Raw genomic sequence first — 13,871 nt, forward strand, 5'->3', positions numbered from 1 at the left:
GCTTTGATATGTACATTAGGCTTCCAAGAATCATTTTGGGGGGAAGTATTTATTTCCTTGGCATCAGTGTTTATGTACATTTATTGTTATTTGTTTCCAAAATTAATTCCCAACCTTGAATTGTTAATATCTAGCTAAAGTATTTAGTAAATATTCTATTCATGGTAAATATTGAATAGCTTTAGATAAATCTGAAAAATAAATACTTGTCCATATATATTGCCTTTCCCTTAATATATAAAATTTTTCTATTATAAATGTTAAGGTAAACATTTTACAAACAATTGAAGTATAGAAAAGAGGAAACATTACGTGAAATTCTAAATCCTAATACTATCCATCATTACTGCTTTTCTAGAGTGTTTACATTTAATATTTTTTCAAATATTTTTGGATTTTCTTCTGTAGTGAAAATCTAGCTAGCTCTTTTTCAAATTGGTTAGGTAATTTTTTAAATCATCTAGGTAATAATGATGTGATTTTTAATAATTGTTACTATATTCTCTCAGGTAAATTGTTGCCTTACATTTTTAATAGCTTTTTTCATGGTTTTGATTATTTTCTCAAGATATTCCAAATGGAATGATAGATCAGAGAATGTGAATTCTGATACATGCTACCAGTTTGCACCTACAGAATTTGGCCTAGTTATGTAATTGCATTAAAGGGCCAATTTCACTGTCTTGTGACCAGCAGTGAGTACTATTGTTTGCCTTTTATTTTTGCTGTGATCTTATTGGCAATTCATTTTAAAGATGTTAAGAATGAATTTGGGGGACTGGGGATGTGGCTCAAGTGGTAGCGCGCTTGCCTGGCATGCGTGCAGCCCGGGTTCCATCCTCAGCACCACATACAAACAAAGATGTTGTGTCCGCCGAAGACTGAAAAATAAATAAATAAATAATTGCCTTTAGGGCAAGCTTAAAAAAAAAAATGAATTTTGTTCTTATATTAGTGGTTACAATTTGCTTATTTATATATATGTTATTTTTCCTTTTAATTCTCTTCTTACCTTGTAGCATTTTCCACGTGCTGATTCTTAATCTAATTATTGTGGGAGCTGGAGTGATCATGGCCTGTTTCTACCCAAACATAGGAGGGATCATAAGGTACTGCCTGTACCCTTTTGGTGCATTGGCCTTAATTTTTAGGCTTTTCCTGATGTTGTTGTCATTGTCACAGTCATTGTCATTGTTGTTTTAATTGTATCCAATTCTATTAGTTTTTAAAACTGGTAGCATTCAAATGTAGTTCCCTGGTATCAGTTGAGGTGCTCATTAAATTTCATTTCTGTTTATTCCTGGTGGAGAATAGACTGTAGAAGCCCCATTATCCCTAAAGCTTCAGGTACTTTTTTCCTTCTCCCTCCCTCCCTCCCTCCCTCCCTCCCTCCCTCCCTCCCTCCCTCTCTCTCTCTCTCTCTCTCTCTCTCTCTCTCTTCTTTCTCTTGTCTTATTTCCTTTATTTTCCAACCCAAAAAAAGCCATTTTTACTGTATAATACATAAATTCTTGTGACTGCCCAGGAGGTCCTTTATATGTCAACTTCCTTAATCCAACTATTCAAAAACATATGTCAGTGTCCGTTTTAGTCAAAAAGTAAGAGTTTAGGTCCCAGAGGAGACTCTATCCTTAATATCCTTTCCCTAAAAAGTTGTGACAGGTTGAGTAGGGTGGAAATAAAAGTGTGACCTCAGATTCTCATGTTAAACTGGTTCAGAATGATCTGATTTCTCTTCCTTAATACAGACAGCAGGGCTGAGTCACTTTTTTGAAAGCCCTTATCTAAAAAAGTAACAAAATCAATGATTCATGAACAGCATTATTTGAGCCATTTGCCATTATACAAAAAGAAATACTTAGTCTTATTTTAAATAAAACAGGTGTAGGGGGAAAAAGAAACAAGAGAGGAGATTATTAGCCTGATACATATTGAATGTATTGGTCTCTTAAGTTTCTATTAAGCCATTCCTAAAGAAAACTGGGAGGGCTGGGGATGTGGCTCAAGCGGTAGCATGCTAGCCTGGCATGCGTGTGGCCCAGGTTCGATCCTCAGCACCACATACAAAGATGTTGTGTCCGCCAAAAACTAAAAAATAAATATTAAAAAAAAAATTCTGTCTCTCTCTCTCCCCTCTCTCTCCTCTCTCTTTTAAAAAAAAGAAAAAAGAAAACTGGGAAAGAGAGAGGAAAATGCCTGTTTTTCTGTCACAATCTCATATTTAGATATTTTTGTTAATATCTTTGATAATTATGCTAAATGCCACAGTGGCACTCATCTGTTTTCATTCTTAAGCAGATACTAGCAGTCCCTCACAAACTCAAAATGTGTAATTAGTTTATAAAGATCAAAGATGGGAAGCCTGTCTCCAGATGTTTCTGAGGAAGTAGCTACAATCACTGAGGCACAGAGGAACTATGGAGATTTGAGGGATGAATAAAAACCCTTTGTCAAGCAGATGTTATAAAGATGAGCAGGAAATAATTGTTTTTATTAACAAGTAAAATAAGTTTAAGCCCAATGTCAGCAATAAAAGAATCAAAGTAATTTTGTCACAATATGAGGAAGATTTAAAGTTTACTGTATTTGCCTTAATTTTAAAACAGAAAAAGCAAAATGTAAGGTGAATATTAATCCCCAAAGCTTTTATTTTGCAGATATTCAGGAGCAGCTTGCGGTCTGGCCTTTGTATTCATATATCCATCTCTCATCTATATAATTTCCCTCCACCAAGAAGAGCGTCTGACATGGCCTAAATTAATTTTTCATATTTGCATCATCATTTTGGGTCTGGCTAACCTGATTGTGCAGTTTTTTATGTGAAAACTGTTTTCTTAAGATCTTTCATGGTATTTTGAGCCTTGACAATAGTTCTACATAAACTCACTTGTAAATGCTGTTGCTGCTGTAATTCTAAATGTTTTTCTAAAATAATTTGAAAGCAAAGGTCTATTACTAAGTATTTTTTATTAGAGTGGGAAAAGGATCAATAAGAATGCATAGTCTCTTTACCTTTATCATATTCACTTACCTCTTCATTCTCATTTGTCTTTTTTAAGTAGATATATAGGAAAAAAATCGTAGGGTGTCCTGCTTAGAAATATAAGGTAGGTGGATTTATTTTAGCTATAATAAGGATTCTCAGGGTTTCACAGCATTTGCTAACATATTACTAGATCCTGTTTCTGCTTTATGTTTCCATGTACTCAATTTCATTTTCATTTTCTAGAGTATGTCTATAGGCTTAAACTTCTACCATTTGGGACTGTAAACCAAATACCTCATTTTTTTAAAAAAATACTTTCATGACATCAGTGTTAATAGAATGAATTCTTAACTGAATCTTTAATCTCTGTTTGAAGGGCAAAAATTTAAAACAGTGTTAGTATGGGCCTCACAATCAGAAAATTATGCAAAATAAATTAGGAGAGTTTCTTGCTGTCTGACTCCTCCTTTATTTCTAACCCAGTTTCAGTTTTGTAGGTTACAATCATAGTTGCCCAAACCAGGTTTTGCATTGGAACAAGAATGATTGTCCCCATAGACTCAGGAGACCCTTCTGCTTTTTGGATCCCTGAATTGCAGAAGCTGTCAAGACAGGCCCAATGGGGAAAGCATGGGCAGAGAGAGGCATATGAGGCCCTGCAGGGGAGAAAAGGGAATGGAGAAGAGGCCTGGGAAGGTAAGGCTCTGCCCAGCATATCTTGACTCTTCTGGGAGTGAAAGTGGTTTCTCTACCACAGAGAAGGATTCATTCTGTTTAAAACATGACTTCCAAAAGGAGACCCCCATCTGCTTGCTTCTGCAGCTGGCCAGGCAGAGTTCAATCCCCATAAGAAAAACCTACATCCAAAAAAAAAAAAAAAAAAAAATAGATTAAGAAATCTGGATTCTTAGAATTAAGAATCTTTTTTCTCTGATTTTAGGCTAAAGTTCATAAATGTGTTGATAAAGATTTCACATTCCAGGATAATGCGTAGATTTGTATTATTTCCTTCCCTGCAAAATATGGGTAAAATCATATTGTATGCCTAGTAAGGAGCTCCAGATTTAAGACCAGCCTTAATTTCTTTCAGCAAAGTTTTCCATTCTATTCATTGACCCATATGTCTATATTAATGATAATTTATAATTCCTGAAGCTTTTTTTAAAGTCTCATTATGAAAATTCTCAAACACACACAAAAATAGAATAATATGGTACACACCTACACATCCATACCCAGAATTTAGTAATTGCAAGGCTTAGCTGCTTTTGCTTCACCTGTCCTTTTTGTTCTTTTCTACTGAAATATTTTTATAGTCAATCTCAGACATTATGTCATTTCATTTCTACATACCTTAACATATGCAGCTAATAGGCTTTTAAACTTAGTTACATTTATTATGGAGATAGTCTCAAAGTTTTGGGTAGCAGAAACTGCTGGTAAAAATTAGGTCAATTGGAAAATTCTGTATTAGATGTCTCAATTCCTGTGTTAATCTCTACAAGTATAAGGAATGAAGAAATGACTCTGTGCTTGAGAGCCTCTGGATTTATATGACTTATTCAGTTAAGAGATATAAGATGCAACAACACTAGAGAGATCTTCTAGGCTCAATCCCTATTTATTCCTAATTACTTCCCTTCTCTTTATGAACTTTAGAGATAAAGTTTTCATTGCCTCTTTTCGAAAATGTACTTGAATGCTTTAACACATGCAAAAATGATTTGATGTGTTTTGCCCACTTAATGGAAAAGGAAATATGACAATGAATGTGTTATTTTGTCAGCTGTTAGAATTTCTAAAATCCTGTTAGATATATGCTTAATGGCATAAGAAACTATCTCCTTTGTCCTGTTATTGGCATGGTTAAACTCTTTGTATTTGAATGTGTGTGTCCTGGCTCACACATTAGCATAACAACATATGAACTCATTAGGATCACATGACAATTAATTTGAGATTTTTCTCTACTCTCTATCATCTCTTTGAATTTTCTAATTAAGTTTGTTTCACTTTTTGCTCTGATGAGGTTAACTTTAGCTGCTTTGACATACAACTGAAGGACACTATAAAATTTAAAATGGTTTCTTTAGAGAGTCTTCCTTAGAAATTCTGTGGAAGAATATGTGGCATATGCCAATACTAAATTAGAAAGGACAAAGAAATTGTAACTAAGTTTGATACCTGTGGATGATCATCTGAAATCAATTTTATGAGCAGATACAAAAACTCATGGGAGTACAAAATAAATTTATCCAAAAAAAGAGACTGTATTATACGGAAATGCTTTATATACATTAAGTATATTTTGTAAATACTATGTAAAGTCTAGTAATACACTTTTTTGTCTCTCATTGGAGTTCACTGGTAGAATTTTTTGTGTTTTGATATACTCATTTCCATAAATATTGAATAAACTACAATGTTCTGTGCTCTGGAGGAGACAGAGGTGTATAAGACATCATTCATGTTCTAAAGGAACTTTCAATCTAGTAAAGGACCTGTGTTCACAACAATGAATGTTGCAAGACAGTTGATGCTGAGCACCTTTGGTGGGCATCCTAGGGTGGGTTGGTAAAGCAAGCTGAATTATGAAACAACAGGGCCCATTATCAGGCTTCTCCTAATAACTCTCCAAAATTTAAATTTTTTTAATATTTATTTTTTAAGTGTAGATGTACACAACACAATGCCTTTATTTTTGTGTGGTGCTGAGGATCGAACCCGGGTCCCGCCCGTGCTAGACGAGTGCTCTACTGCTGAGCCACAATCCCAGCCCCCAAAATTTTTAATATTTGATATGTTTGCCAGCAAACAGAATCATATGTTAAGTATACTTGCTTTCACTTGGGTAAATTTCCTCTAAGTCAAGTTTTACGAGATGTGTTTAACTGCTTCTTAATGCTATTACTTTTTGCGTTCTTAGCACAGTCTGTTATTCACTTCTGTGAGTCATGCACAGCAAAGCCAATTGATTAATAGGGGAAATAATTAGAAACATATTGGGTGGTACAAACAAAAACATTCTATATAATTTTCTGTCAGGCTGGGCATGAAACTCAGTGGTAGAGCAGCTATGTACCACGTATGAGGGCCTGGGTTCGATTCCCAACACACACACACACACACACAAACACACACTTTTCTCCAGAAATTTCACATGTTTAAATGTCAGTATTCATAATCTCAAATGTTTGAGCCATTGATAACAGCAGGAAATATTGATGCTATATACTTTCTTTACAAATCACTGACCTGTTGCTTTTTAGAATCTGGTAGTTGTTTTGTTTTGTGCTTTGGGGAATGGATCAAACCCAGGGCCTTGCACATGCTAGCCAGCAGTCTACCACTGAGCCACGTCCCCAGACTTTGTTTTTTTCTCAGATTCATCCCAATTGGAATGTCCAAAACCAAATTCAAATCTAGTTGACACTTAAACAGTAGAATGTGACATTAGTTTGTAATCCAAAATAAAATTAATCCTCTTAATGCACACAAACTGACCTGACTGGCCCCAGTTTTATACTTAACTGCCATTTCACTTCAGATTATGTAAACACATATTGCAAAACAGCGCTGATGGGAACCTCTTAACCTAAATAGTATTCTCTGAAATGTAATTCGTTTTTTCATAGGAAAGTAGAAATTAAATCAGTTTATTTGAAAGAAAAATATTTCTGGGATTTTGTTTACTTAATTTTTGCTGGGAAATGCTATTGTCTCCTTGCTCTGGCTCCAGGACAGGAAAACCTTAGGTTCCATCTTTTGCAGGGTCAGACTTCTCAATGACTATGACACTGCAGATATGCTTGGTCCTGTTTTTAGCAAAATGTTGGTGTCATCATTTTCCAGAGTCCCTTAAGCCAAAAAAGGCCTCTAAATTTCTGACTTCCCTAAGTAAAATTACTTTTTTCCCCAACATAATTTTTATTGATTTCCAAGTTTTTCTGAAAAGGTAAAATAAGGCTATGTCTTTTTAAAAGATTGGAAACTTTTCCATTCTCTTTATTGACCTCAGACCATATAGTACAGACCTGGGACAGGGGTGAAAAGGCATTCACTCTCCAGATTTTTCTTCCTTTGGTTCTCTGTCAATACCAAGTGATCTAGGCACTCAGTTTAAACTTATTTAATTAACTATACAGGATTCTTCTTTAGTAGAAAATGATAAGTTAACTGCTATCATCTAGGATTTTATTCCATACATCTTCCCCTCCAAAAATATTGGGTCAGTCACATTCAAAGTTAGTCACTCAGTTAATATTTGAATACTAACTGCATGCCAGATCTTGTACTAAACACTGAGCTTACAGTGGTGAACAAGCCAGACGTGACCCTCACAGTTTGTTATCCTTTGCAACTGGGTCGACTGTCTTCCTTAGGTATCACTGAAGTTCCCACCTCCCTGTCTGTTGAGTGCCATGATTGAGCCACATCATACACATTTTAAAAAGATGTATATAGGATAGTGATGCTCACTTTGTAAAGTGAGCCATGTTTATCATCATAGTATTTTTTCAAATTCAAGGTTAATTATAATCACATTAAAATTAGGTGGACAAAAACTGGAAGGTGCCACAGATGAATAGGTGACTTTTGAGGTGATGGATTCTAGGTGAATCATTTTTGTTCTTGCTTTGACATTTGCCTAGCAAATTTTTCTAAAAAGATTTCTAGGATAAATCATGGCACAGAAATCTTGTGGAAGTATATCAGCACTCAACCATGGGGTAGAAAACCTTCAAATGGATTACAGAGAGCTTTGATTACAGGGGCAGATTCAGGTTTTATGGGGCCCAAAGCTTATATAATTTGGAGTTCTCTCTTTAAAGAAAAAAATATAAAATTAGGAGCCCCAAATTAGGAAGGAGCCCATAGATGTGAGGAACTCTAGCTTTAGCTTTTTTAGCATTAAAATAAATCACACACAAACCATTCTAGGGAGAAGGGAAATGTTTGAAAGCTAAAGAAGGAGTAATCCGGAAATGTTTCAGGCTCCCTATTCAATGTGTCAAACTTTACATTTTTCTGCCACCTTTAAGAACTGTATCTTTGCCGAGTATATTGGTGCATGCCTGTAATCCCAGTGACTCTGGAGGCTGAGATAGGAGGACTGAAAGTTCAAAGCCAGCCTCAGTAACTTAGTGAGACCCTAAGCAACTTAGTGAAACCCTGTCATAAAATTAAAAAAAAAAAAAAAAAAAAATTGGTTAGAGATGTGGCTCAGAGTTAAGTGCCCCTGGGTTCAATCCCTGGTACCAGGGACATTTTTTGCTTTTTTCAGATTGGAGAGTTTTTACCTGGCAATGGGTTTTGAAGGCTATTAATATTTTGTTGTTGTTGTTTTAATTAATCTCTACAGAGATAACAAAGAATTCAAAGAATGCTATTTAATTTTCAAATAGTAGTCTTTGTCTACCTTAGGGATGAGGAATGTTTTAAGGACCATTGATAAAGAAAACAAGTTACCTAGAGCAGAATTAAAGTAAGGCAACATTTTTTTTATTTATATTCCACCTTGTTCCTGAAAGGAAATATTTTTATTCTCTTAAAGAAAATCAACTTTAAAGGACTAACTTGAAGAATTTTTAGAAAGCATTAGAAATTTATGATATTCCTTGAAGAGAGAAAACGAAAATTTGATTCAAATAAATAATTACTCCTCAGTGCCATATCATTTATAATCCTGTACTATAGATGAAAGCTAATATTTAATGCACAAAACTTTCACTAATTATCCTAGATTTGGAAGTGCAAAGATAAAATCAGAATAAGTACCAGATTTCTCTTTATTTAATTGAAACTATAGCCCTTCCCTGTAAAATCTTTTAATGCCCCAGAAGAAAAACAGGCAAGGGCCTTTGTAACAGAAAACTGCAAATGAACATGAGGAGAAAAAAGTTTAGCAATAAATGACTTCTAGACAGATTTATTTGCAACACACAATCGCAGAAACGTTATGCCAATTGAAAGAAGCCAACTGCAAAATAACTACACTTTGTATGTTTCCATTGATATGAAACTCTATAAAGGACAAATTATAGGAAAAAAAAAAAGTAGAACAGTGGTTTTCTAGAACGTGAAGTGGGAGTAGAGGTTATCCATGGGTATAGGGGAACTTTCTGGGGTGGTAGAAATGTTCTAGAAGTGGATTGTGGTATTGGTTGCCACTGTACATTTACTGAAATCATTGAATTGCACACTGACATTGCTTGAATTTTGTGATATGTAAGTGATCCCTCAAAGCTGTTTTAAAAAACTCAACCTCTGAAGGGGAGCTGGGGTCGTGGCTCAGTGGTAGAGCGCTTTCCTGGCACGTATGAGGTGCAACATATAAATAAATAAAAGATCCATTGATGACTAAAAAAAAAAAAATCTAAAAAAAACAATTCAACCTCATTAGTAGGAAAGGAAAAATAATGCTTTCTGCTTGGTAAATAACAATAATACCCCGACAAAGATGTGGAAAGCATAACCTTGTACACAAATAATAGGTGTAAAAGTGGTGTAGACTTTCTGAAAGTAATTTGGGAAATTTATACTAAAACCTCAAAATGGGGCTCAGTGGTTGAGTGCTTACCTTGCATGTATGAGGCACTGGGTTCAATCCTCAGCACCACATAAATTAATGAATAAATAAGATTTTAAAAATATTTTTTTAAACACCCTCATATCACTTCCAAAGGAAAATCCCAATGAAAAAATTGGACAAATGTGGTCACTCAGAGATGTTCATCTCCTTATTATATGTAATGGAAAAATTAGAAATAGTTGTCCAATGTTAGGAGATAAATTATGAAATCTCCTTATCAATACTATGTAGCTATTTAAAATGATGATGCTGATGTATATATGTAATAAATGTCACAATGATGTTTATAAGGGGGGGTTACAGTTACATGTGTAGAATTATAAAAATATTTGTTTATACACATGCATAGAAAAAGGTCTGGAAGTTTAACAATTATGAACATTGATTACCTCTGGGTGCACCTTTTTATTGTTTTTTGTTTATATTTTATAAAGTTTTTAAGTAAAATGTATCATATTCTATGGGGAAAAAGCAATAAAAAATTTTTATTTAAAAATATCTTTCATTGACTTCTCATCACTTAAAACTGTAGGGACCATTTTTGATATTAAGAAGAGTCCAGAATGGAAAGTTCTGGGCTGGTGGGTGGCTCAGTGGTAAAGCACTTGCCTGACATGTGTGAGGCACGGGGTTCGATCCTCAGTACCACATAAAAATAAATAAATAAAACTAAAGGTATTGTGTTCATTAAAAAAGAACAAAAAAATTTTATTAGTGCATTATAATTGTACATTATAGTGGGATTTGTTGTAACATTTATACATACCCATAACAATATAATTTGGTCAATTTCATGGAATAAAAATTCTTCATACACCACAGTAGTTGTACTTTGAGTGTTTATTGATTGATGAAAATAATGACTAAAAGCTATTACAATTTCTATACCACTGATATATCACACTGGTTTGATATATTATCATAGTATTTGCAGACGTTTAAACATGTTTCTAGCTGGGCACAGTAGCACACACTTGTAATCCCAGCGGGTCAGGAGACTGAGACAGGAGGATTGCAAGTTCAAAGCCAGCTTCAGCAAAAGTGAGGTGCTAAGCAACTCAGCAAGACCCTGTCTCTTAATTAAAATACAAAATAGGGCTGGGAATGTGACTCAGTGGTCAAGTGCCCCTGAGTTCAAACCCAGTACCCAAAAAAAAAAAAAACATGATTCTATCAAATGTAAGCAAATAGAAAGTAAGAAGATATTCTACTTCCTGGTTCCTGCCTCAGACTGAGCCCAGAGTAGAATTACTTGAGCTATTTATTCACTATAATAGCCAGGGAACAGAACCAATAGAAGAAATTTATATAGAGATATAGGGACATGGAGAGATTTATTTTAAGGTATCTACTAATTGTCATGAGGCTGGCAAGTTCAAAATCTGCAGGATAGGCTGGTAAGATAGAGATAGGTAGGGCTGGGGTTGTAGCTCAGTGGTTGAGTGCTTGCCTCTAATGCATGAGGCACTGGGTTTGATCCTCAACATATAAAAATAAGTAAATAAAGAGATTATGTCCATCTACAAAAGTTGTCTGCAGGCAGAATTCTCTCTCCTCTGGAACATCTCTGTCTTTTTCCTAAGGACTTCAACTGACTAGAGGAGTCTTACCCCACTGTGAAGGGTAATCTATTTTACTAAAAAATCTACTGATCTAAATGCTAATCTTATTTCAAAACAGACCCTTTATAGAAATGTCCAGATGTGATTAGCCAAATATCTGGGTACCATGGCACAGCTAAGGTGACAAAATTAACCATCACACTTTCCAACTTCAAAACATACCAGCAGGTTGGAAGTTATTCCCCCTTCTTCCTGCCGGTTATCCAGAAATGATGCTGGGCATGCCATGTTAGGGAGATGTCACATGATGGCAGGACCAGCAGACATCTCTACAGCACTAATGGGCAGAGCCCAACCAGGACAACTTGCATTGGCTAGCCAGCCCTGGGGCCCCAGATGAGGTGCTTTATTAGAACCTCTTGTCAGGACATTGCTCAAGCACAATAGAAAATGGAAGAGCAGTTCTCATCCCTGTCCATTGGGCCCAACACTACCCAGGCCTAAGATTGGCCCCAAAAGACAGTAACAGATCAGGTTGAGGTAACAACTTCCCCATGGAACGCTCAGAGCCTCTCCTCTCTCCCTTATGCCCCAGGAGCCCACCACTTCCCACTCAGTAATTTCTCTAAACACAGCAGTACAGATATCACCCACTTTCTTAGAAAAAAGAAAAAAATTCAAAAATGCACAAAAGCATTTTTAAAAAATCCATAATTTTTCCATCTGTTTAATATCTTAGTGTTCAGAAGGAAAAATGAATTGCAACATGATTTCCTTAACATTATAAGCAATTTCCTAACATTAATATTTTTAAATGATTAACTACATGTTCTTTTATAATTTAATCAACCCTCTATTATTGGACAGTTTTTCCAATGTTGCTATTTTAGTTATTATGATTTTTGTTATTGTTAATCTTTGCATACATATTTTTTACTATATCCAGTCACATGAAATAAATTCTAGGAAGTAGAATTGATGGGTCAACAGCTATAAATATTATAGCCTTTATTTTGATATGGCCAAATTATCTCCTTGAAAATTACACTAATTTATACTCACACCATCAGCACAAGAATAAATACCCATTTCTGGGCTGGAGTTGTGGTTCAATGTTGGAGCACTTGCTTAGTATGTGTGAGGCTCTGGGTTCGATCTTCAGCACCACATAAAAATAAACAAAATGAAAGTATTGTGTTCATCTACAACTAGAAAATATTTTTAAAAAGAATATTTCCCCAAATTCTATATAGAAAATGTATCTGCTATTCTGATAGGCTTAAAGTGATGTCTTCTTGTTTCAGTTTGCACTTCTTTGATTATAAGTGAGATTGTTCTGTTTTTATTTTTCACATTTACTGGTCATTTTGAGGTTTCCTTTATTGGTTGTACAGGAGCCAAGGCTAAATCATCTCAGACAGCCCTGATACTCTGAATCCTGATTCTAAATCTTGCTGAAGGTATATTTTGTTGTTTTCCTAAATCTTTTAAAAATAGTTCTCTTGGTTCCTTTGTGTCTGATGACTTTTCACCTAACAGCCAGAGCATGAATAATGTTCCATGGTTAATCACATTTAGCCTGCTGCAGAAACTGTTTTAGTTTATCAGGTTAACTCAAGGGAATTCTCTGAGACCAAAGTTAAGATTTGGAGAGGTTCCAGGGCTCTCTACCCTGGCCAGCTTCATTTAGGCTCAGCACCTTGAACACAGCCCCAACTGCGCAAGAGCTCCCGATGGCTGCTAGCTCATCTCTCCTACTCTAAATATTTATCCCATCCCTGTAGATTTGATTGTATAGAATATTAAACTCTATAGATCAAAAATATCAAAAGAGAAGTATCACACTGGGAGAACATTTGAATATATATATATTCAAATGTATACACACACACACCCCTCAAATAAATACACACATTCACCCACACATATGTATGATGCATCAGTATGGAAATAAGGGAACTAAGATATTCCAGTACAAAAATGAGAAAAGAACATAAAACAGACAATTTTCAAATGAGAAAGTACAAATGACTAAGAGCTATACAATAACAAAGAAAAACCATTTTCTAACAACTGTTATTAACAAAAAGACAATAATTATAGTACTGCTGAGTGGGGCACGGGGATCTTCAAAGTCAACTTTTTAAAACTCAAAAGACATTCAGGTTTTTTTTCCCCTGCATTTTAGCCATTTAGACCTTACCATAGGAGCAATACATATCAAAAGACTTCAATGACTCTAAAACATTGGGAGAAGGCTAGAAGCACAAGGAATTGAAACTGGTAGATTAATATCAAAGTGCTATTCCATTGCACATAGGTAGAAATCAAATGTGACTTATTCATTGGTAGTATTTTCTACAGATAGCTCATCAACACTTTATTTCAGTCACCTATGCCTTAGATCAAAGAATTATTGGTGAAGTTACTTGTGTTATTGATACTGCTTTTTATTAGGTATTGGTTTCCCAGAGGTACAGAGAGAGCGATGGAATGATGAGCCACAAATAAGCCACATAATACAAATAAAAATTTTTCTGTTACAAAATCTTATCTTTCAAAAAAACATTCATTATCAGCAGATTTTGTTTTCTTCTTGTGTGTTTTGTTTTGCTTTGAGACAGGGCCTTGCTATTTTGCTTAGGCTGGCCTCAAACTACTAGGCTCAAACAATCCTTTTGCCTCAGCCTCCAGAATGACTGGGACTACAGGGACACCACCACACCCAGCT

General features: G+C 35.1%; 1 protein-coding gene across 6 annotated transcripts in view; it reads left to right on the forward strand.

The window, feature by feature from the left end:
* Slc38a9 (solute carrier family 38 member 9) overlaps positions 1–10,076 on the forward strand; it is a 105,102-nt gene extending 95,026 nt beyond the window's left edge. For 5 of the 6 annotated variants that reach the window (XM_076857279.2, XM_076857281.2, XM_076857283.2 and 2 more), the window contains 2 exons: positions 1,020–1,109; positions 2,658–10,076. In XM_076857279.2, coding sequence (XP_076713394.1) covers positions 1,020–1,109; positions 2,658–2,823 — 256 coding nt within the window. In that variant the 3' untranslated portion in view covers positions 2,824–10,076. The remainder of the gene's footprint in view (positions 1–1,019; positions 1,110–2,657) is intronic. The other variant, XM_076857282.2, reaches the window with a different exon arrangement.
* Positions 10,077–13,871: the final 3,795 nt, after the last annotated feature.

This window comes from Callospermophilus lateralis, chromosome 5, assembly GCF_048772815.1.
Source record: "Callospermophilus lateralis isolate mCalLat2 chromosome 5, mCalLat2.hap1, whole genome shotgun sequence".
Classification (NCBI taxonomy): Eukaryota; Metazoa; Chordata; class Mammalia; order Rodentia; family Sciuridae; genus Callospermophilus; species Callospermophilus lateralis.